Source organism: Bidens hawaiensis, unplaced genomic scaffold, assembly GCF_021521415.1.
Source record: "Bidens hawaiensis isolate Kalapana, Puna unplaced genomic scaffold, B.hawaiensis_p1.1 tig00078348_1, whole genome shotgun sequence".
Classification (NCBI taxonomy): Eukaryota; Viridiplantae; Streptophyta; class Magnoliopsida; order Asterales; family Asteraceae; genus Bidens; species Bidens hawaiensis.
In genome coordinates this window covers 1-25,273 of record NW_027503425.1, presented here as the reverse complement: position 1 = coordinate 25,273, position 25,273 = coordinate 1, and the positions used below count along the sequence as shown (strand labels likewise).

The 25,273-nt window shown below is 34.7% G+C and overlaps 1 protein-coding gene and 2 pseudogenes across 1 annotated transcript; 1 reads left to right on the top strand and 2 right to left on the bottom strand.

Moving 5' to 3' along the window:
• Positions 1-5,427: 5,427 nt before the first annotated feature.
• Positions 5,428-10,989, bottom strand: LOC143606913 (soluble inorganic pyrophosphatase-like; annotated as a pseudogene).
• A 51-nt stretch (positions 10,990-11,040) lies between these two features.
• Positions 11,041-12,748, top strand: LOC143606911 (uncharacterized). The gene is made up of 3 exons (XM_077082525.1): positions 11,041-11,634; positions 11,774-12,409; positions 12,500-12,748. Exons 1-3 carry the CDS (start codon positions 11,041-11,043, stop codon positions 12,746-12,748), a joined length of 1,479 nt encoding a protein of 492 aa, XP_076938640.1.
• Positions 12,749-17,502: 4,754 nt separating this feature from the next.
• LOC143606912 (transmembrane 9 superfamily member 11 pseudogene) lies at positions 17,503-19,614 on the bottom strand (annotated as a pseudogene).
• Positions 19,615-25,273: the final 5,659 nt, after the last annotated feature.

Below are 25,273 nucleotides of genomic sequence, written 5' to 3'. Positions count from 1 at the left end.
TTCTTTCGGTGCAATTAACCATTACCAAGCTACCCAAATAATCTTCGATTTGTCTTGATGTGCTAAAAGTAGTCTAATAATTATTAACTAAACTACGCTAATCTAGACACTAAGTAATAAATTCTAGACTCTTAAACTTAACTAAACTACTAACCGGCAAGTGAACCGATCGACTCTAGTATAGCTAAGTAAGTCCGAATATCGAATCCACAAGACTCTTTAAATTACGTTTACTAGCTAATTAGACTCAACTACAGACACGACTTATTTATTTATTTATTATTTACTTAAGGGGGTTTTACTAATAAACTAATTTTAAACTAATTAAGAAAACTAAAGTGCGACTAAACTTAGAACTTTGACTTAATTCAGATGATGATGAACAACCACCTAGGCTAGAATCCCCTAAGTTTCGGTTATAAATTAACCGGGAGACTATTTAGTTATGAAACTGGGATCATGAAATAGACGCTTAAGAGAAAACCCGAACAGAACCCTTAACCCTTCTCAAGAGACACCTATGGGTTTCTAGTAAGTTTTAACGCACACCACTATTAAAAATCAAGTTTCCTTACGATCAACTAATTAATTAAAAACTAGTTCCTTTATACGAAATCCTACCTTACAGCGCGGAAATCAAAGGCAGTCTAAAATATTTAATTAACTCGATAGACAAAATTAATCAATCAAACCTAGACGGACTCCTTACGAAGAACTAAATCTAGTAATCCTGATCAACAAAGACTTATCAATAACCTAGCACCTTACAGCTATTTAGGTTAGCAGCACACATAGGTTTATTTAGTTAAATAATATTATTCCTATGATCTTATTCGAAATCAATCATAAAATAGTCAAAGACACAAAGTAAATGACTTAATAGCAACCTATCATAATGACAAACAATAATCAAGGCAACTATGGAATAATAAAACCAACAAACAACCCTAAGCACACATATGCATCAATTTAATATCATTAAACCTTTTACTAGTTCATAAAACCATAAAGATAAATAAAATCCAAGTCAAAATCAAACATTAACAAAGGTTCATCATAAGCCTATGCAGTCTATAATGTTTATATCACACCCCAACCTAAGGCAGAAATGCTGGGGCGTGATCCGATTGCTCACAGCTCGAAGATACTATCATTGAATATAAGTGATAATATCTAATTAATTATTTTATTCAAATATACACACATTACTCAACTACAATAAACAATTTACAATACACGAATATAAGTTCAAATAAAGTTTAACTTGATAATATCCTAAAGGCTTGTCTATATGTCCAACTTCAATCTTCAATACTAACAACCTGCATATGCGTAGAAAATGGAGTTTGTTAACAACAAATGCTGAGTGAGATGATCACCAATTATGAAACAACAAATAATACTATATATATATATATATATATATAGAAAATTGATAAATGATAAATGCGCAAACCAATTTATGTGGTAATAATCAATCAAACCTTAACAAACCAAAATCAAGTATATTCGTGTGCCAATGAATCGTTGCCAAGTGAATTGGGCATTGATTACAATGACTAAATTGTCGGTTTACCTTTGCCAAGCGAATCGGGCTCCAGTTACTAAGACGGTCGTATGATCATACTAATGAGAACACTATAGAAAAGGGGATATGGTGGACCTCTTCGAAACGTTATCAAATAAACAATTAAGCATGTAGCAATTAGCAAATAGCATTCAACTGATATTCACACAATAATAATGTTTGTGATTTTGAGTATATATATAGAATAGAAAATATGAGTAAGTACGCATATGTCCCCAAAACATTTGAAAACATTGTATAAAAAGGGGATGATCAAACTCACCTGATCGATTAAACCAAACGGGAATGAATACGACAAGAACGATAATCACGCTCTTCAAGAATTACCGACAAGGAACCTAATTAAATGATATTACGAGTGAATTACAATGATATAATATGTATAACGAATTTATGATTTTGATATGGTTTGAGTTACAATTATGTTTGGTATTTTATGAATTGAACGATTGATCTCTATGGATTACTGTTTATTATTTAATTATAAAAATCATTGTTCATTGTAAAATCGAACTTACAAATAATAATTAGTTTGAATAAATATGAGTTGAAATCTATTATAACAACTCGGGTTTTCCACGTACTAATTCATACCCGTTACCCGACCCGTTTTATGTTTGGGAAATTTTAAAACAACGAAAAGCAAGCACGTTTATCGAGAAATTATTATAAAAGTTATGATTATTGAATATGTATATATAACTTTGGAAAATATTCACTTTTAGCCCAAAAGTAAATTTTAATCTTTTATTGTATTCACATTAAATATTCAAGGACTAAGGTGCAAATTTTACATATAACCCATTTACCCAGACCCGTGAACCCATAATCCATATCCGTTTACCCAAAACCACGACCCGTTAGCTTACTTGAACCACAATTTTCGTCGTAAACATGGAATTGAATCATGTTTTGATTTCCTTTACTATATACGGCCTAACCAACGTGAGTAATTAGGAAACGGGATCAAAGAGTGATACGAATTGATTTACAAACTAAAACCGCCATAACCTAGAATCAAATATATAATCTAGGGCTGATCTTAATCCAATTAAACGCACCTGTACCATCTATATAACCAGATGATTCAAACCCCTAACCCTAATTGCTTTAGTTCAGGTCGCAACCCCTGTTCGACCTCTTTCTTGCCGCCGGCGACGGGGTGGGTCATACCCCTTGGTTTTATCAATCTTTAAGCTAATCAAAGCATGCATATTGTTCGTCTAACAACGTATAGCATAAGCCCTAACATGAATTGAATGAACAATGAATGGATTGATCAATTGCTTAATCTAGGGTTCTAATCGATTTGGGTCTTAATTGGTTCTGTTTATAATTGACTGTTTATGATTCTTAAACAACTGACACACCAGCACGCACAGCTAGTGTGTGTGTGTTAAGTCTTCAAGCCGGTCATGGCGCGGGTTCGAGTCTCGGCCAGGCCCTATTTTTAGTATTTTTGGTTTTTAAATATTTTAAACTTGTTAATGATTTTGAAATCTATTATAATAATACACGTTTAATTTGTTTGTTACACATACATATATATATACATATATATATATATATATATTAACATATATCATAAATAAATAAGTTTATGAAAAACGTTCAACGCCGAGAAACATTAATATTGGCGTTAAACCTTAATAAAATAATCGTTGATTTAATAAATAAATATACACTTATAATACATACCTATACACACACACACACACACATAAAACTTGTATCGAAACTAGCTGACACAAAACGCTTACTTTATAATGTCAGTTTAAAGAAAATATTGTGTAGTTAATATTTAATATTAATTGTAATATATTTATAAATCATTAACAAGTTTAAAATATTTAAAAACCAAAAATACTAAAAATAGGGTCTGGCCTGGCCTGGACTCGAACCCGCGCCATGGCCGGCTTGAAGACTTAGCACACACACACCAGCCATGCGTGCTGGTGTGTCAGTTGTTTAAGAATCATAAACAGTCAATTATAAACAGAAACAATTAAGACCCAAATCGATTAGAACCCTAGATTAAGCAATTGATCAATCCATTCATTGTTCATTCAATTCATGTTAGGGCTTATGCTATACGTTGTTAGACGAACAATATGCGTGCTTTAATTACCTTAAAGATTGATAAAACCAGGGGGAATGACCCACCCCGTCGCCGGCGGCAAGAAAGAGGTCGAACAGGGGTTACGGCCTGAACTAAAGCAATTAGGGTTAGGGGTTTGAATCGTCTGGTTATATAGATGGTACGGGTGCATTTAATTGGATTAAGATTAGCCCTAGATTATATATTTGATTCTAGGTTATGGCGGTTTTAGTTTGTAAATCAATTCGTATCATTCTTTAATCCAGTTTCCTAATTACTCACGTTGGTTAGGCCGTATATAGTAAAGGAAATCAAAACATGATTCAATTCTATGTTTACGACGAAAATTGTGGTTCAAGTAAGCTAACGGGTCGTGGTTTTGGGTAAACGGATATGGATTATGGGTTCACGGGTTTGTGTAAATGGGTTATATGTAAAATTTGCACCTTAGTCCCTGAATATTTGATGTGAATACAATAAAAGATTAAAATTTACTTTTGGGTTAAAAATGAATATTTTCCAAAGTTATATATACATATTAAATAATTATAACTTTTATAATAATTTCTCGATAAACGTGCCTGCTTTTCGTTGTTTTAAAATTTCCCGAACATAAAACGGGTCGGGTAACGGGTATGAATTAGTACGTGGAAAACCCGAGTTGCTTTGGTGGTTTTCAAATAATCGAGTTACCAACTGGTAACTCGAGAAATTATCCAAAATTCATAAAAATTTAAAACCGATAAAATTCGTTTTGTTTAAAACAAGTTCAGAGTAAATAACAGCGGAATAATAAGTATCAAGATTCCCAAAACTTAACAAAATTTTAACCCAAAGCAATACATTTTATTTGAAAACCAGTTCAGAGTATAAATCAGCGGAAAAATCATAATTATTAAAACAAGTTCCCAAAACCCGGGAATTATACCAAAACCAAATTCAATGTATTAAGCATTAATTGAAAAGGACAATGTTCATTAACAAAACTTTCAAACTAGATATGCCTTCAACCGTCCCAGTAGCCTCGAGCACGTCCAAGCGGTAAGCATCCTCCTCATAACCTGAAACTCACACTAACATACACACAAAATCAGTTTGGGCTGAGTGAGTTCAAGTTTTAATAATTGACATTCATAATAATCATTCCAAGAGTTTTAAAATAAAACGGAATACGAACAGTTAGGCCATCATCAACGATAAGTACTCATGCTTTTATATATGTACATCTATACAATTATATTAGTTACCAATTTATCATGATCACATGTTAACACGTCAAATAGGTAATTAATTAAGTTGAAATGAAACGGGAAATGTAAGACATATTATTTCATATTTTCAATAGTAGTAACTTTTTAACAAAAAGATATGAGATCTAACTCATTAATTTCACGCAAAAAGAATTTAAGTTGGAAAATTTCACACAAAAGAGTTCTTTAAGTAACTCCGAAAATAATAAATTTTAGCCGATACACGGAATTACTAATTCATGGACTAACGCAAACATTTGTTAAAATAAAAATATTGATTTAGTTAAATGGGATATCGATGCTCAAAGTGGGGTGCTTGAAATGTAAATACGAAGAAATTGAGTGATTAAAAGTTCTTGGGATAAATAAGTTGCTAAGATACCACTTAATAAAGATGACAAGATAACATAAATCGTTTAAATCTGGCATACATAATCACATACAACCATATAACCATTACAAGTCTTTAAATTCTCTTACGAGTCCTATGCTTTTTCTTCCAACAAAGCGGATCAAATCACTGCCTCAAGCTTTCAACAATGGAGGAGGCACACAGATCCCTGTCATCGCAAACATTCATGCGCGTAAATAATCGATGTACACAAGATTCTAGACTCACATGGAATACTCAATGGCTTTGACCGCATCTTCAGCAGGGAGGAAGTCGTTGGCTTTGACTGATTTGTTCTCGTTCTTTTTGTCTGCACGCATTAAATTAAGGAATCCCAAAAACAAGACAGCATTAAAAATATGTTTTTACACAAATGCAAGGATACAGTCCTCAAAGAATCGACGGATCTCAGCAAGTCGATGTGGTGGAAGTTCTTTGATGTCGGTGTAGTGACGAAATTCTGGATCATCTGCACATACTGCTATGATTTTGTCATCACCTTCACCCTGTAAAAACAAAACATGCTCCAAATGATTAAGGTTTAAATTAAGATGCATCGAACTTTCTTGACTGCCAGCGTATCGGTGGGTAGGGCTGTTAACAGTCGTGCTTGCAGGTCAAACCCGGCACAGGCCCGAAAATATTACATGAACCCCAAGTGTCACCCAGATGACTCCAAATACAAAACACAGCCCATTTAACCCAAAAAAAATGATGGCATGTAACTTTTTTGCATATTAGTATTTTAAAATTCTGAATTTACATGTAATTTTATTTTTATGAAACAATTATGTGTAAAATAAGTCAATTAATTTTAAAACCTTTAAATCATGGCATAAAAAACACAACAAGTAATCTGCTAGATAAACAATTTTTTATTAAATAAATAAATACATAAATAAAAAATATGGGTTAAACAGGTCAGTCTGTAATCCGTCAGGTTGACAACACATCAGAATTTTAACTTTATACTCATTTGGGCATTTTATCGAACAGTTATTGGCGTGATTAACAAAGTAAGAATTGCTACAGCTTTACTCGTAACCGACGCCAGACGCGTGTTTATCGGACCCGGTACGTGTAACCGGCGTCTGAATGTGTATAAGCCAGAAGCAAAGCTGACATGTATAGTAATTTAACCATTTTTTAAGCCAACCCATTTTGACCCGACCCCTTTCAACCTGAGCCCGCCCCGACTCGAACCAAATTAACCCGTTTGCCAGTCCTGATGTAACACAAAATTTGAAGCTACAAAGATGTCTAAATGCAGTTATTAATTTAGAATATAGGTTTAATGAAAATTATAAAAAATTAAACAGTATAATAATAATAAGAATAATAACGAATAGCTTTAAGCTGGACTAATTGACTCGAAAGAACTACTAACCCACTGCTTCAGAAGCTCAAAGACGACGGCGTATGGCGGCAGTTGCAGTTGCAGTTGCAGCGAAACAGTAGGCGATTACAGAAAGGAGCAATGACTGATGGTTAATGGGCCGTTGCCCCGTCTGCAAAAAAAAAAACGTATCGAATGCAAAACTGGTAGATGTGGATAAAAAAACCGGTTCCAGACCCGACCTGCGGGTATGAACCGGGTTTCGGTTCCTAAGAAAAATCGTACCTGGAACCAGTTCCACCAATACCCGGTCAAAACACGACCCGACCCCTACCCAAAAGCTAATAAAAACCCGCAAACCCAGTCAATACCCGGTCAAATACCTGACCATACCCGAAGCAGGTTCCTACCCGATCTGGTTCTTGCCTTTTGTTGACCATACCCGAAACTGGTTCCTACCCGGTTCCGGATCTTGAAAATACCCGATTTGTGCACCTCCAGAAACCAATTTCTAAGCAGAAAACGAACCAATTTAGAAATCGGTTTGAGGGGCCACTTTGAAACTAAACTTACCCAATCTTTTCCCACTTGGAACTGGTTTTAAAACTGAACCAGTTTCCATGTTAACTTAAAAGTTATAAAATAATTGTTATATATATAAAATGCATGCAAATCATTAAGTAAGCACTGAGAATTTATACTTGAACAATTTCTTTTAATATACTACGTTTATACAAGATTATGAGTATTTAGATATATGAGGTGATGAAAAACGTGTTGAGTGATTGTGGCGTACATTATGTTGGTCGGAAAACCATGCGCCATAGCTTCTAGTCATGCGACGAGTGTATGCTGGAAATGGGCAAAAGTGACATTTACTTTGTTTGAATATATGAATTTAAACATCACTCAATGTTATTTAATCAGCATTAGTTTGATGATTACCAAAGCACAAGGAAAATGTGATGTTTTTTTCTCTAATTTCTGCACTTATCACTTGAAGATCAAAGAGTGTTCCACCACATGATGGGCACGAAACATATTCGTGTATTTAAGTTAAAAAATAAGCCACAAATATATACCAAACAAAATATTTAAATTCCATACCGTCTTAGTGTTTCGCATCCTTGTAGCAAAATAAAAGTGCTCCCGCATTTGCACCCGCGCTAATTACCAAATCATCCCTGCCATCATATAAAAAAGTTTGAAATGAACAAATAATTATTAAAAGTAAAAAGCAGTTTATCAAGTTCCATAATAATATATATTATTATAAGTGTACCTGCATCAATACCAAAACATCCATGGGATCACTATCTTCACAAATGATTATTGGGATGAAACCATAGTTGTGTGGGTACCACTGATGAGTAGAGAATCCGATCAACCTAATTTTGAAATATTTCCATTAACATTGAACCAGAAATTATATATTTTAAAATGAAGATAAATGAAAGTGATATAATTAAGAAATAAAACATGTCTGGTAATCAGAAGTTTACCTTGGTTAGGCCATTTGCTTTGTCAAGTTCATAGTTAACGTTGCTGTCGTTTCCAATTTCAACCACCTATGACAAACTCACATAATTTAAGAAAACAAACTTCTACATTTACAAGAACCTTACACAGTTGTAGAGACGTTAAGAAACTTACACAGTTGAAAACTTGAGGTGTGCCCGGTCCTAAAACATTACACAACAAAAACAACTATTAAGAACAGAGTTTTGATTATTCAAAACCATTTTCCTAATTAGAAAAGGGATTCGCAAGATAGAAGTTGGTATGCAGATATGAATCATTAAGTCATAGATAATCATAAACTCATACATAGAAGACCAATCAATGGTTTAAATTAGTGGCAAGGTGATATCAGTTTGTGTGGTCAACAACTTCATCTAAGAGATTAATGATTTAAATGAAAAGCCCTATGAATGACAAGATTACAACAACTTCTGATTAAAATCGCTCAACAACATATACCCTAAACAAACTTCATTTGTATGTCTAGTATCTTAGGAATATTAATGTGTTATTGTACACTTCCTTGTAAACGAATATAAATACACTTAAATACATACGAACGAACAAATATAAAACATTAAGTATATGAGTGGTTTAAACTTCTGCAGTGATACCTATGTGCTGATTATGTCCAGATGAAAAGAAGACCAATCAATGGTTTGAAGTACTGGCAAAGTGATATCAGTTTGTGTGGTCAACAACTTCTTCATCTAATTAGCACTAAACAAATGAGCAAATATTATATAATATCATTTAAAAAAAAAGATTGCAACAAAAAGAAGAATTCCAGTAGAAAGATAACACATCTAAATTCACTCTTTTACAAGGCTAAATATAAGTTAAGCGAGAAAATATAAGTATAATGAAAAACAAAAACAAGTAAAAGCAAATTTTTTGCTTCTGCTTCCATCTTCATTTTTTCTTTGTTCGTAACACTCTTATTCAGCTGTACTCGAGTCACCCTCCTTGTTTTAAAGGCTTGCATAGTTATATTACTCATAGTTCATATTAACATAAAAAACATATACAAAGCGTGTAAAATTGCATCATATAATAAGAAAGAAACCTGTTTGCCTTTTTTCAATATCAACATCATTGTTTTCATCAACATCCTGGTCTTCAACATCATCATCCGTCATTATCAGCATCAAGAAAATAGATCTGCAAAGTTTTAACATGAACATAATATAAAAAACAATATAGCAGATAAGGAAAATTTAAGATACCCACGAATGAATCCTGAATAAAACAGAATAACAAATCCATAATAAAGAATTAAAGATAACATCAGGGTCGAGCACACGTACAACCCAAACACGTAACATCTCATCCAACGTATGCAAACACAAAGTAGTCATACGTAAACATCCTTAGTCGATAATGACTAAATAACATCGCCAATTATTGGCCATACAATAATACATGTATAAACCTACATCCAAACATACAATAATATCATCTCAAGGCCTACTCTATACAAGTAAGCCCATGTAAAATAATTTAAACTGTTCATCAAGCAAAATCGCTTAAGTGTGTATGCTAGCCCAAAACTTGAAAAGAGTAAAAAGGGGCATCATGAACTCACCTGACACAAGGCATGAATTCACCACGAGCTAGAGAACCCCTAAGTATCCCCACAACTCAAACGCCTGTCGGTTTACATACAATCATTACTAACGACACGTGAAAGGACTCGTTTATCCTACGAGATGTTCTAACATGGTTCGAGTTACCTAAAGCCTCGACCTCATCAAACTCAATCATAACAGCCCCCGGGGCCTTACATTTACAGACACGACTCATAGATACTCCTGGGAATAAAGAATTCCCAAATTACCCCCGGAAGCACTAGGTGAGACCAATATGCGCGTTTAAGAGTTGTTTAGGCAATTAACATCCAACTCAGCCCCGTGTGGACCCAATATGATAAATTCGCAGCCAAAAAGTCCACACGACGCTACACGAGTCGAACGGGTCGGTAACTCGCAAGCACAACGCACCAACTATTCAATAAACGCGAATACGCGTTGTACCGACCCGTTTCAGGAACCGACAACCAATTCAGCCCCATTACCTTTAAAAATCAGTTTCTTACAGCCCACAACTCATACCGAAGCTACAACATTCGAACTGGTCGTTAGTTCCCTCAAACAACGCGCTAGATATCACAATTCACAACCTAGTCAACCGAATACTAGTTTTCAAGCTACAACTAGTTGACCAATCAAACGAACATCAATGCACATGATTTTAAAGTATGTTATATGGGATGTACCTAGGAAGATTGTGTGCAAAAACCTTGGCCGAAACAGCCCCGAAACTGCCCAAATGGACAGCCACCCGGTAAGCCTAAAACAAGCGGTTTAACAATCAATACGCGATGTATAAGGATGGTTTCAGGTGTAAAAGACTAGAAGGAACATGGGACTAACCTTCAATTGAAGTTTTACACCCTAATCTTGGCTGCAAAAAAGAAAAACGAAGGTCTAGAGCTGCTGCTCCTGTGCGATCGGCTGGAAGAAGAGGGAAGGCTAGGGTTTTTTTAATATATATAAAACAACATGTTACACTCTAGTCCCTCAATTTGATAGATCTAGCGACTTGAATGAAAAATTAATTAATTTAACATACTGGAAAAATGAGAAAGTCCACGAGGAATGCCGGATAAATCCTAAGAGATGCACATACATTACATACTTTAAATCACTTAACTGAAAATTAACGGGCGTTACATCCAATGGCCGAGAATAACCGCACCATGTACCAGCAAGCCTTTGAAGGGTTCCATGGAGATCACTCACCCATTTCACCCCCGAGATTGATAACCCTAACTTGTGGCAGATCCCATCCTATGTCATGAACGCCATCACCCAACACCAACAATTCCATGGTCGTGAAGATGAAGATGCACCGACACACATCAACCGTCTGACTCGTGTGTTCAAAACATTCAATTTGCAAGGTGCTAATGAGGATGCGATCTTTCTTCACCTGTTCCCGTTTACACTTTCGGACCGTGCCGCCACTTGGCTTGATTCGCAACCTGCTGGAGCATTCACCACATGGGAGGCGCTTCGCAATGCATTTATCAAGAAGTACTTTCCACCTGCTAAGGCCTCTCGCCTCCGTGATCAGATCCACTCCTTCCACATGGAGCCGGATGAGCCATACTACCAAGCTTGGAAGCGCTTTCAGAATCTGCTATCCCATTGTTCACAACATGGTCTCACACCTTGGGCCCTTGTTAAGAAGTTTTACAATGGGCTTACTTATGAAGCTCAAGTAAGGTTTGACACAGCTGCTGGGGGTAATTTGATGGACAGGAAGAATGTGATCGAATGCAACGAGTTGTTTGAAAGTTTCGCACAATTTGAGTACGCCAAGAAGCCACGAAGCGGGAATTCCAATCCCATCACCAGTACACCCTCATCTGCTCGAGATGTGCACCAGGTTAATCTGGATACTGGTATGGCTGCTGCTTTGGAGAATCTCACCCGAGATATAAAAGAGTTAAAGGCTAAGGTGGATAAGTGTGAGATGTGTATGGGTGGTCATGGTACGCTGGATTTTCCGTTGATGAACAATCAAGATGTTGATTTTGTGGCTGGTCAGAACAAGTTCCCTAATGCTTACAACAACAACAATCAGAACTGGAACAACTACAAGTGTCAGAATCAGAATCAGAACCAAGGGCAAAGCAACTCAAATTGGCGCCCGGCCCGGTGGGCCACTTGGCTTCCAAGCTCCCTATAACCGAAATCAAGGTCAGTATAACAGTGGAAGTTCTAATGAGCAAAGTTCAGGTAATGGCAAAGATTCGAGTGGTAGCATGGGAAGATTGGAAGAAATGATGCAGCAAATCCTTAATAGAGATCAAGTCACTCAAAAGACTCTTGCCGATCATGATCTACTTTTGAAGAATCAACAATCAGCTATGCTCGACATGCAAAGAACCATTGGTGATATTTCCCAACAATTGAATGAAAGACCCTGGGGACAGTTTTCAGGTTCTACTCAGCAGAATCCTACCGCTCAAATAAAGGCGATTACTACTCGTAGCGGCAGGGTTTTGAGTCCCAATGTGCGAAGGAATGAGGTTGAAGTAGAAGATGAGGAAGTAATGGATGAAGAGATCGAGATGGAAGTACCGGGTAAAGTGCAGAACACCGCACCAGTTACACCGCCAGTAGTGAAAAAGTCGGTTGAAGTCCGGCCATCACCTTTGGTTGATCACTCTCGTATCCCGTATCCCGTTCGCGCAAAACACCAAAAATATACGCGGGAGTACGGGCATTTTCTTGATATGTTCCGATAGTTGAAGATCAATCTCCCGTTCATTGAAGCCCTCCAACACATGCCGAAGTATGCAAAGTTTCTGAAAGACCTATTGAAGAGGAAGGATAGGTTGGGGGAGGTGTCATCGATTCCCATCATGGGAGATTTTTCGGCAGTAGTGTTGAACCGCGTGCCTGAGAAGTTGTCGGATTCGGGTATGCTTACGATTCCGTGTTTTTTTGGTAGTAATGCGATGAGACATGCATTGGCAGATTTGGGTGCCACCTAGAGTTTAGCAATACAAGTCAAAAGACCGATGAAACAAATCAAAACCACCTACTACATCAAAACTTAAAGCCCCGCCATATCTCCCAAGTAAGTCTCAATTATTAGAAGGTACTTAAATTTATTTAATCTTTATTTATATAAAATTAATAGTTATTTTCTGCATTTACGATATATATATATATATATATATATATATATATATATATATATAGGGAGTGGTTCAGGTAAGAAGTGAACTTAGTTTGAGAAGTGCGAGAAATGATTTATTGCCATTGATTAAGATTGATCAATGGCCTACGTTGATTATGGCATTATTGTAGTTATTAGGATCATATTTTAATGTATTTTAATACACAAGGGTTTTTAGTAAACACAGCTTTGAAACAAGCAATTAATAATCGAAATCCCAAATTTCACGGAATCACGGGTCATCATCTCACAATTAAAAAATTCCTAAAGTACAACTATGGGAAGAAATCTTTACAAGCTGCAAGCGATTCAACAATTATCATTACTTTCTTAAAAGTTCATTCTATATTGTATACAAAGAGAAGTGTCGTCAATTTAATATATATTTTATATTTGGTAATAACAACTTTTTATTTTTATTTTATTATCAAGTACATCGGTGTAGGAATAACTATTTAATAATGTAGGATAAATCATATGTTGAAATATTGTGTATAAAAATGTGTAGGAAGTACCTACAATATAAATACGAAAAATTTTATATGTTACAGTGGTGATTATAAAAATATGGAAGGGTTTATATATTTATTCTATCTTGTAGCATAATTGTATGCATGTAGGTTGTAGGATGTTTAGGATGTGTACGTTAATGTTGGATTTGTAGTGTAGGATTGTGTATGTTTTGTAGGGTTATGTATAGAGTATGGTTGCATAAGCATGAATATGGTTGTGTCGGGTTGTGTAGTGTATGGTCGCATAAACATTAGACTAATTTGTATTTTAGTGTAAGGTTACACAACATAAGTTGTTTGTGTAGGGTTATGCATATTATGAATATATTAACAGTGGAGATGGTTGTGTAGTGTAGGGTAGGGTATGTAATGAATACACTACACAACCATATTCATGCTTATGTAACTATGCTTACGCATAATACAGGATGGTTCTGTTTTGTGCAATGTATATGCATTATCTCTGTTGTATAGGATGTGTAGGATGGCATTGTAGGGTTTGTATCATGTTATAATTATATTTGTATTTTCTTTTATATAAACAGCCAATAGAAAAATTTAGGTTTTTATAGATTTGTAGAAAAATTGGTGGATGTAATTATAGGATACAAGATTAGTTGCAACTTGCATGATGACGAGGGAATTGTCGCCTGGATTGCTAGTTGCCTACACAGAATATTTCATGGTTATTGATTATGTAGGAATAGTATATAAATAAGAAACAAAATGATTATAGGATGAAAATAAAATTAAAAACCTTAAACTTGCCAACAATACACTTCCTTTTGCCAACATGAGTAATAATGTTAATTTTGATTTCGTTATCTGGCACGACTCGGTTACGGGAACCAGTGGCGGATCTAGAAATTTTTTTCATGAGGTGCACTTTTAGATGCTTTAATTTCATAGAATTGGATAAAAGAAAAATCGGGCCGGTTAGACGGTTCGGTTTGAGTAAAGCTTATCACATAATAAAAATACAATACAATAGAAGGCGGACTTGAACATTCAAATTAGGAGCCGAAAACATTAAAACATAGCATTATTCAAAGTAAACGAGCTATATTTATACTTTTAGAAAAAAAATAGGGGGTCGGGACCTCCTCGTCCCTTATATGCTCACGTGATGAAGTGATGATTTTAAATCTTAGAAAACACAAATAAGTAAAATTAAAACAATCAATAAAAAACCTTGTGAATAAAATAGGTTTCTTAATTTTAAATAAACGTCTAATCACTATATAAAATATAAAATAAAATTAACCGTAAACTAGAAATAAAATAACATATATAAAATTTAAAGTAATAAATGACCTAACGATTGTAATCAAACTAGAAAACAAAACTCCATAAAGTATTAATATTAACTTATTAAATAAATAACTATCTATAAAAAGTTAAAAACAAACAAATTTGATCATGAAAATGAGAAAAGTTAAAAAAAAAAGAAAAGCATTACTTTAGACCTAGTATACCTACTTCTAAGTAACATAATAGAAAATCAGAATGAACCGTCACTAACAAGAATCAAACTCGAGACTTCAATGTTAACAACCAACACCTTAGCCACTCTACCACTTTTCTAATTTGGTTAGAGGGTTCACTCCAGAATTTATATATAGCATTGCATTACTATTTCGAAACTCGGGGGGGGGGGGGTTCTTGTGCGCCCCCATCCGCCCCTGATGGAACAACGATATAATCCTTCAAAAAAACTCCTTTTAGCCTCTTAAAAATATTTATTCTAATTTATTTCTGAAATATAATAATAATTCGAATCGTTTGAAGTATTTGTAATATTTTAAAGATTATAAAACTAGCAAACAACGAATTAATAAAAGAATAAAAATACGGTTGAATAATTAAAAAAAATAAATGGAGATCTTAAGCAAATAATGTATACGATTTATTTTAAAAAAAAAATAACAAACCAAATAATATATTAATAAAAGAGTAAAACATGAAGAACAATGTTCATTCATAATTGGTGTCGTATAAAATATTTTGATTTGATGTTATGTTATATACGATTTCTATTAATTAGATAAATGTTTTTTAATCTAAATAACAAAAAAATATATTTAATAAAGAATAATTTAAAACATTCAAACAAATTAATACTTAACAAAATAAAATAATTCACTCTTTACCATTATGCCTTTTTCAATTAATTAAAACACAAAAAGAAAAGAAAATTGTGATTGGTTAAAATCACTTCTCGCATTAACATGACTTCTTTCTTGAACTTAAACACACACACACACACATATATATATATATATATGTATATGTAGCCGTTAAAAAAATGAAAGTATAGATTTATTAAAGCAATTTAATTGATTTTTTTTATAAATTATATAACTTATTATAATAACAAAAACCTCCCCTAACGTTTGAAGATACTAAAAACAAGCTCCTTTTATAAATATCATCAATACTGCTACAATTATAGTCAATTTGTATGTGTCGTATGGAGGCAAAACGACCATTATTTCACAATTTCATTGGGAATATTATGGTCAATTTGTCTCTTTCCATCTCTATGAACAACTTAACCAAGTTATTTATCTTTTATATATTTAACAAGTACCATTCATGAAAACTCATACAATCAACAAAACAAGAAAGTAATTACAACTACTTATTCATCATCTTCTGCTTTTCACATTTAATTAAAGTTCTTTCTATCTAGCTATAATTCTGTAAATAAAACAAAAATTCAACTTAATTATAGAAACAGTAATTCAAATTCTAAACAGGCCCTTAAAAATCCAACCAAACATAACACAAGATGAGTGAAACCTTGTGTAACGACCTAACATGCCCGTCTATCTTTCAATCAAGCTTAACCGCTACAATCATATATGGCCTATCTTCCTTTTTATAGAAAACAAGAACATTCATTAAAAACAATTAAGTACAAAAGGTCCATAAGTCCCAATCTCATCCTCCGTAGATGTGAATCTGTCATCTGTAGATCCTTAATCCTTCACCGTGAATCTTATTATACTTGAATACATCCGTAGAAGATAGCCTCTAGATTCATGAATATTCAACCTATCATTCACGGAATAAGACTTAAACTTTTCACATTCGCGGGCTAAGTCTTTAGCCCTAGTATCTTTCATGGATCTAATAAAGATATATAGAAGTATAGAACATTAACAGATCCATAGTAGACATTCACAGATTAGGTTTGTACTTGGTAAAACTGAGATTACACGTGTTTCCCACGCAATATACATAATTTAAAATACGTGTACGAAAGCTAACAATGGTATTAGATTCACTCATGAAATCGAATAGAACAACTGTTTATAAGTGCAACATAGGGTGAAATTCAAACATAAATAATCTAAAATGTTTTATCAAAGGTGAATGATAAATAATATCCCTAAAAGGTTGAACCGGCCCGGTAGAAAGATAATCTATTAAGAGCCATAGTTTCATTCGTCGCATTCAAACCAAACATCAATCCCCTTTAATGGCTTGCCCTCTTGAATGGCAACCCCATTCAAGACCTTCACAGCCCACAAACAGTCTTCTTTCATTCTCTCTTCATCCCCTTAGTTTAGGAGGTGAATGACAAATAATATCCTAACATTCATCTATATAATTTTGTACTAGTTCATTTGTCTTACATATAACTTATTATAACAAAAACCACCCCTAAGTTTGAAAATACTACAAACAACCTCCTTTTATAAATATCATCAATATCAGCACATTTATAGTCGGTTTGAATCTGTCTCATACGAAAGCAAAACTACCATAATTTCACGACAGTATTATGGTCAGTATGCATCCGTTTATCTCTATGAACAACTTACTCAATTTATTTTATCTTTTAAAAATTCGTCAAAAGAATCAAGTTGTTCATAAAGACAGACGGAGGCAAATGACCATAATGCCCTCGCATATGGGCCATATTTAAATTTAACCAACAGCATTCATAGAAACTCATACAATCAACAAAACATGAAAGAAATGACAACTACTTATTCATATCTTCTTCTTTCTATAGAACTATAACTTCATAAACAACAAAACTCAACTTAATTATAGTAACTGTATTTCAAGTTCTAAACAAGTCCTTATAAAAAAAACAACCAAACATAAAAGACGAGTAAACGAGTGTGTAACAACAACAACCTAACGTGCCAGTCCATCCTTCAATCGAGCTTAACCGACGAGAACAAGTAATGCACGAACCAAAACGACGAAAGGAACCCAACTGTCCCTGTGGCTAACATGACGGCCAGAACCATCAACAACGAATAACCCAAATAAAGTGTAGCCGACACGGGCCCACTTAAACTCTTGAGATCGAACACAAGATAGTTTATCGAGTACAGAAAGATATACAACGCAACCGAACCCGAAGCAAAGAAAGACTTCCACCACCACTTCCAGTCCTCGACACAAAGATGCATGTAGGTCAACACGAGTGACACCTCAGCACAAACGACCACTAAAAGTATCAAGACGACGAACAAAAACCCGAAAACATAATAAACCCGACCCATCCAAATACTCGACATGATGAAAAACAGCTCGATGAACAAGGTACCAAAAGGGAGCGTTCCTGCCCCCAACACTAAAAGCCAAGATGGGTATTTTTGAGCCAGGATTTCACGCGGGATTTGATTCGTTCGGACCGGGTATTCAATATGACTCGCTTTCGCACCAAAGTAGCCGCCAACGAACGTTAGCGGCACCGAAACGCAAAACCAAAGTAAAATGAGTACCACAAACAGAAAAAAACGGTATCGCACCGGTACTGTGGGACCCCCATAATAGAAAATTTAAAGTAAAAAGTATCAGAAACGCGATACCCCGGGAAAAAACACGCGACTTTCCACGAAACCGAGACCCACCCGCGGTGGTCCCCGCATAATATCGTCCGCCACATACGAACCGCTACGTACCCAGCTAAAATGCCGGAAACCATGTAGAATATTAGCATACCCATCACGAGAGTCCCGCGTGAAGCGGGAGACATAAACCCGAGAGCTGCGAACATAATAATCACGACCCCCATTCCGAGTATTTGTACCCCGTTTCCGACCATTACACATAAAAGCCCCGGGTTGTTAGGAGCACGAAACACATCAGCTACAACAAGTTTCCAGCCCGATAACTCTTCGTTCATTTGGGCCTGGGCCTCCTTGTCTAACTCCTCGTAACGCGTTAAATCGCGTCTAACCGTCCTTAAAAAGATAACGAGAACGATTCCCGCCAAAAATGTGATCACCATAAGCGAGTTAAGAATCGAAAACCAATGTACTTTCGCGCCCTCCATTTTTAAATACGCGTCCCATCGCGACGGCCACTTGATGTCGCTTTCAACGAACGCAACCTCGTACGTGAACACAACAGGCTCGTTTTGTTTAATCGCCATGTTAACCGTGTTATCCTCGCACACGATTTTACCCGGGTACTTGTTATACATTTTCAAATTTTTTACCGAATCGGGATTGTGTTTAACGCTGCACGGGGTTACTTCAAACCCGACAACCATGTAACCGGGATTCGATGACGACGACGCATCAGAATCCGATTTCCTAACAGGGATGACATCAGCGCCATCCCCGGTCCCCATCACACTCGCCACATTCGTTTCTTCATACTTATGAACCAAAACTGTAAACTTTAAATGATTAAACACATAATACTCGCCTTCGACTTTAATCCCGATAGGGTAGCCCGTCCACCGAACATAATAAGTATCCCGCTTCGTGTACCGGATCGCGGGCAAATTATCAAGAATCACATTAACTTGATAGATCTCGTCAATCCGTTTTGTTAACAACTTATACTCATCACCCGATAACGGCTTTGTTTGGCAAAGAAAGATATCGGTTTCGTTTGTAAACATTTTAAACTTATAAAGCGAGTTTTCGATGCGATCGCCCATCAAAAGCTCACCGAGATTCTCACGGCTGTCTTTTACGCCTTCCGGGGGCTCACAGAACGGCAAACTATAGTAACTATACGGGATTTCGGTATCGATTGAAGTCAACGAGTTGACTTTAACCGATAATTGATCACCCACATCGTATTTATGTGGGTAACTACCTGGAAGGTAAAACCCTAACCCTAATTGCGAAATTAAACAAATTGATATGAATAAAACACAGATCTTGAGCTTGTAGACAAAACCCATGTCGTAGAATCACAGATTCAGTTCTCTGATTCGTAAAACCTAATTAAAAAAATTAAAAAATAAAAAATAAATAAATTTGTGAGTATTAATTAAGGGAAATTGGGGGTTTTAATGTTACAGATCTGAACAATGAATTAAGGGTAAATTGATTGTTAATTGAATGTTGATTTGAGAGTATGAAAGTGAATTGATTGTATGGAGATTGAACTGACCTGGTGAAATGAATCAGGGTTTGTGAGGATTTGGGAAGAAGATTGTCCACCGGATGTTCGACGAAATGTTTGAGAGAAAGAAAGTCTTCTTGATGTATATATTGTTGGTGATGACGTGATGTCATATTGGGTGTTGTTGATTACTGTTTTGCCCTTCGGTTAATATGTTATTATTGGAGGATAGTTTATTTTTTTTTAAACGTAAAATTCTTTAAATGGGCTGCTGGCAAAATTTATTGTATCGATGTAGACTCGTCTTTTGATTCGGGAAAAACACTCCATCTAAGGCAACGCCAATGAACACTCTCCCGAAATCATGACAGTGCAGTGAGATAAAACTTGTTAAGATCAATGATCCAACCAGTAAAAGCCACACATTCACCTAGTCTTTCGTTATTATTCTGATGTATTTAAAACAAAAATGCTGGTTAGCAGGAATCTTATATGTGTCATATGAAACTCCAAATCTCTCACTTACCACTTCACCATCAGCTCATTGGCATTATTGAATTATTGAAGGATAGTTATGTTGCAACAATGTTTTTTGCATGTTTTGTGACGTGTTATGAAGGTGTTATTAATTAATAGATTAGAAAGTAAAATATGGTATTGTCTAGGTTTTATGTATTTATTTTTTATGCTTAGATAGTATTAGGTTAAACTTAAAATCTACGATAATAATATTGGAATAATAAAATCTTGCTAAGTTTAAGTTTAGTTAGTCTTGAGTCAGCATTACGCTTGTTTACACGTCTAATACAAGTCAGTAAAGTATGTTACATAGTTAAGTTCAATGGTTTATAGAATCTAATGAAACAATAGGTCATCAGGCTTAATCAATAGAAAATATAAAAGTTGTATTAGTTAGGAGAAAGATTTGATCATACCGTAAACCGGAAAACTTCCATTTAGATTTAACACTCATATGTGGACCGAAAGGTCTTTGACCTAATTATATCAAGAAATTTATTAAGATTTTGTGTATGAGATTTCAATTTGCTTCTTCGTTAATTGGTGATTATATTTGTGTTTGTGACATTATTTATAACTTTTATTAGTTTAATATTTAAAAACAATAGTTGAATTTATGTATAAACATTTATTCTTATGTAACGTTCTTGTGTGCATTTCACAAAAAACTATTTGTAGTTTTGACCTTTGACAAGTAAGTTAATATGTCTTTGGATTTAACAATGTCATTTAAAAATTATCATTGTTTTTTCCGACAAGCTAATAGTTTGAAAAAATGTGTTTTAACTTATTGATACCTAATAATAATAACTTTTAGGTAATTGATAAAAATAAGAGAAAAATAGAAAACCTATAACTTTTCTTCAAATGTTATGAATTATAATACAGTTATGTTACAGTTATGTTAGAGCATATTATCTATTATCTAATATATATAAATTGAAAGTTTGATGCCGCTAGCATCCTATTCGTCCATGTGGCGGTCCGACACTGGACAAAGTTTTTTTTTATGTTTCGTAGTTTTGGTATTGTAACGAGCGTAATTGAAACAAATTAAATTTGTATCGATTTACCGCCACAAATCCTGAGACGAACAACGCTCAGGTTTTACCAACTCACCACCGCAACGCAGGAGTTTTACCGACTCACCACCACCGCAACGCACGAGTTTTACCGACTCATCGTCGTAATGCTCGAGTTTTACCAACGCCCAGGTTTCAATGCTAAGGTTTTGCCAGCTGTTCCGGCGCAATACGCCGGGTAGAAAAACTAGTTCATATCTATGGTACAGAGTTAATACGAACAAATAGTTGTGTAGTCATTTTGTTGCACGATATGACATAGATCATATTGAACTACATCTTATACCCTATTTGAGTCGTGTCAAAGAAACTCATAAGCATAATTACATTCAACTTTCTACTGTAATAAGTAATCTCAATTTTCAAGTATAAACATAAAAATCTAATAATGGGTTAGAGTCAGAGCTAAGACCAGCAACGATGTGATTATTTATATCGACATGAACTGGAATAGGCAAGTTGAAGCTTAGAGATCAGTAGAAGATATGTTAGGGAGAAAACACATTATTCTTTCCATAAGAAGCAAGGCTAAAGAAAAAAAAACAAAAATAAAACCTAACTAGGCTCAATTGATTGAAGGGGATAGTGGTAAATAAGTACACGACTATGAACTTCTATAAGTCATATTAATAAGATAAAATAAGATTGCCTCAAAAGTTATCAAACTAGGTAAAGTGATCTAGTTAATATTTCCATTTTTGTTCAGAATCTCATCACAATAAATATACTAGATTTCATTTATTGAAATTATTGAATATTTTTCTTCTAGGTCAAATTATTTCCGCAACTAGCATTCTGGTTCAATAGCATATTGGTGACTGTTGAGAATTGAGATTTTTATGGTTTAAGGTTTGAACCTCAATTCAAAATGATTTTCTCACAGTAGTTTTTTATTTCTTGACATTAACGGTTGACATCGCGTCTCAGAAGAATTCACTCAGATGTTAACAGTAATTCCAAACATTATTAAAAAAGTTCTATTTACTTACTAAAGATTAACTTGTATTTATAGTTAATGAAACGTGGTTTGTAAGTTGTAACGGGAAGGTGTTAATAACCACGCAATTTTCGCCATTCTCATTAAATGGAGTGGTCGACACAAATCTAGGCTGGGGATGCAGAAAAAACTCAACTCTGACTGGAATATTTGAAACATTTGTGACATGTAATTCGGAATTAAGTATGAGTTCGAGTATGAGATTTAAAAAAAAGTTAGATCGTGTGAATTAGATGATACTGACTTGATTGCCCGATATCGTATACCCATTTACCGAATCATATGTCAGAAACTTTTTAGTTATTAATTTTATTTTACCTTAACCTTTTGTCTATTAATTCTACTATATGCATTTTGATGATATAATTTATGCTAAACAAACGTAAATTATTATATAAAAAAGGGATTGAAAAGTAAAACATATACTTTAAACACCAACTACTATTTATTAGCCAAAAAAAAAAGTGGGTATACTCAATGCCCATGGGCATGTCCGATATCTGATAGGTAGTTACCTAACAAATTATTGGCAGGTAATGGAGCAGATATGGGACTTGATTTTACAACCGGTTATGTAGCTGGAAATAACAATGCTTGTCTCACTGCCATCCCTAATCTAAACCTAGAAGTTTTGGAACAAGTAAATATCATACCTAAATGGTTCAAAAAGATAAGCGAAAGTTAGACCTCCATTATTAAAAATACCCTAATCTAGACGTCATTAATCATAAAATATATAATGACTTCTAGAGTAACACGTACACGTGTTAGCCCATGAAGCCGATAATAACAATGACCGAATAACGAAATGCCATTATGATAGCTGGTGGTAAAAAATAAAGGTGATTGCCCAAATACAGTTGACCGCCCAAAATATAACATTTTACTAAACTTGTCAAAAGGGTAAGGCATTGTTGGTATAAAGCATTAATCGCTCTCGTCACGCTATAAATACGATAGCTATCACTACGTAATTGCTGTCCAAAACCAAAAAAGATAAAAAGAAAATACGGTTAGTTCGATAGACATTTATTACAGACCTCTGACCCTTCTCAAGAAGACACCTAAGATTCCTATTTAATTCTCAAAAATGCCAGCTTTAAAATTAAACTTCCTTACGGTTATCTAACTAATTATGAACGAGTACCTTCATACGAAATCCTACCTTACAACGCGGAAATCAAAGGCAGTTTAATAAATTCATTTGACATTAATAGACAAAGCTGAAAAATCAAACATATACTGACTCCTTACGAAGAACTAAATCTAACAATCTTAATCAATCAAGACCTATCAAATTACATATCACCTTATAGCTTTTTATGTTAGCAGCACACTTTTATTTATTTGATTAATGATATTGTTTTTATGATCTTATTATAAATCAATCACAAACTAATCAAGAACACAGTAAATGACCTAACAGAATCATATTATATGACAGACAATCACCAAAGAATCTGTGAAACAATATAATTCACCAAACTAAACCAAGCACACATATTTATCGAATAAACAAAATCTAACTTTTACTAATTCATAAACCCATAAGGAAAAGCAAATCCCAAATAAAATCCAACTTCAAAAAAGGTTCATCATAAACCTAGGCAATCTAATAAGTTTAGCCTAGCATCTTAAAATCAAACAATACACGAACAGAAATCATGGTGGTCATTGGATAAAAGTTAGAAACCAGAATATTAAAGATGATAAAACCCGTAAGTCTTCGATCTCCCTTGAATTAGCGCTTCACCAGATGAATTCTAGCCTCCAAAAGCTCCAAAATACGTAATACTGACTTCAATTTTCGTCTATGGCAGCCACTGGTTCGTCTCTCCCTCAGGATTTTGATTAAGGATGTTTATATAGTGATTTAGGCTTCAAAACCCATCCACATGTAAGAACTTTCTCCAAAAAGTTGCTCGTCACGCTACGCGGAGAGAAATAGAAAGTTGGCCACGCTACGCGACGACACAACCACCCCCGTCACGCTACGCGGCTGGTTATATACCTTGGTTGCATGGCGCGGCCCAGGCTATCTGACCCAGTTCTTTTGCCGGTTCAACCGGTTCTTCTACTAGTTCATTCCGGTTCAACCCTGATTCATCCCGGCTCTTCGTTTTAGCCTCTTTTCAGCCGTGTTTAACTCCCAATACCTCCAAAATTTCATTTAGTTAGTGATATATCAATTCTAAGCGAAAATGAACCACAATTCATTAAATACTGTATAAAATTATCGTGGAAAAACATATATAAATAACTGTATATCAGTCCCTATCCTCTCAGATATTATAAGGGTCTGGACCCTATCCTCTTTGATATTATAAGGGTCTAATCCCTACTTTTCATACAATCATACATCCATATAACCATCCATCCACACAACCATACAACCATGCATCCATGCAACTGTACAACCATACAATCATACATACATTCCATATATAATCATTTACTTATATTCTTCCTATATACATATTCACTTATCATACACTTACTAAACAAAGTAAGTGTATTAACCTATCACATAGAGTATGCACACAACCCCGAAAAATATAACAGAGAAAAGGGGCTAGAAATACACCTGGATCCTGTTCCTCTCGGAGCTAACTGTAACACCTTTCTTCAACTAGGAACGACTAACTATGTAATATGTATAAGTGTTAATTAACTATTCTTCTAAATCTTACTATCTAAGTTAGTAGAGTAATTTAACTTAGTTAGCGGGTTATTGTTCTTAATCACATAGGAATTCATAATCGCATTCGCATGGTATCCGAATTGCATTCACATGGGGCTTCAGAATTGCAGTTGCATATCCCCGGATCGCAATCGCATATTCCAGATCGTAATCGCATATCCCGAATCACAATAGCATATCCGGATTGCAATCGCAA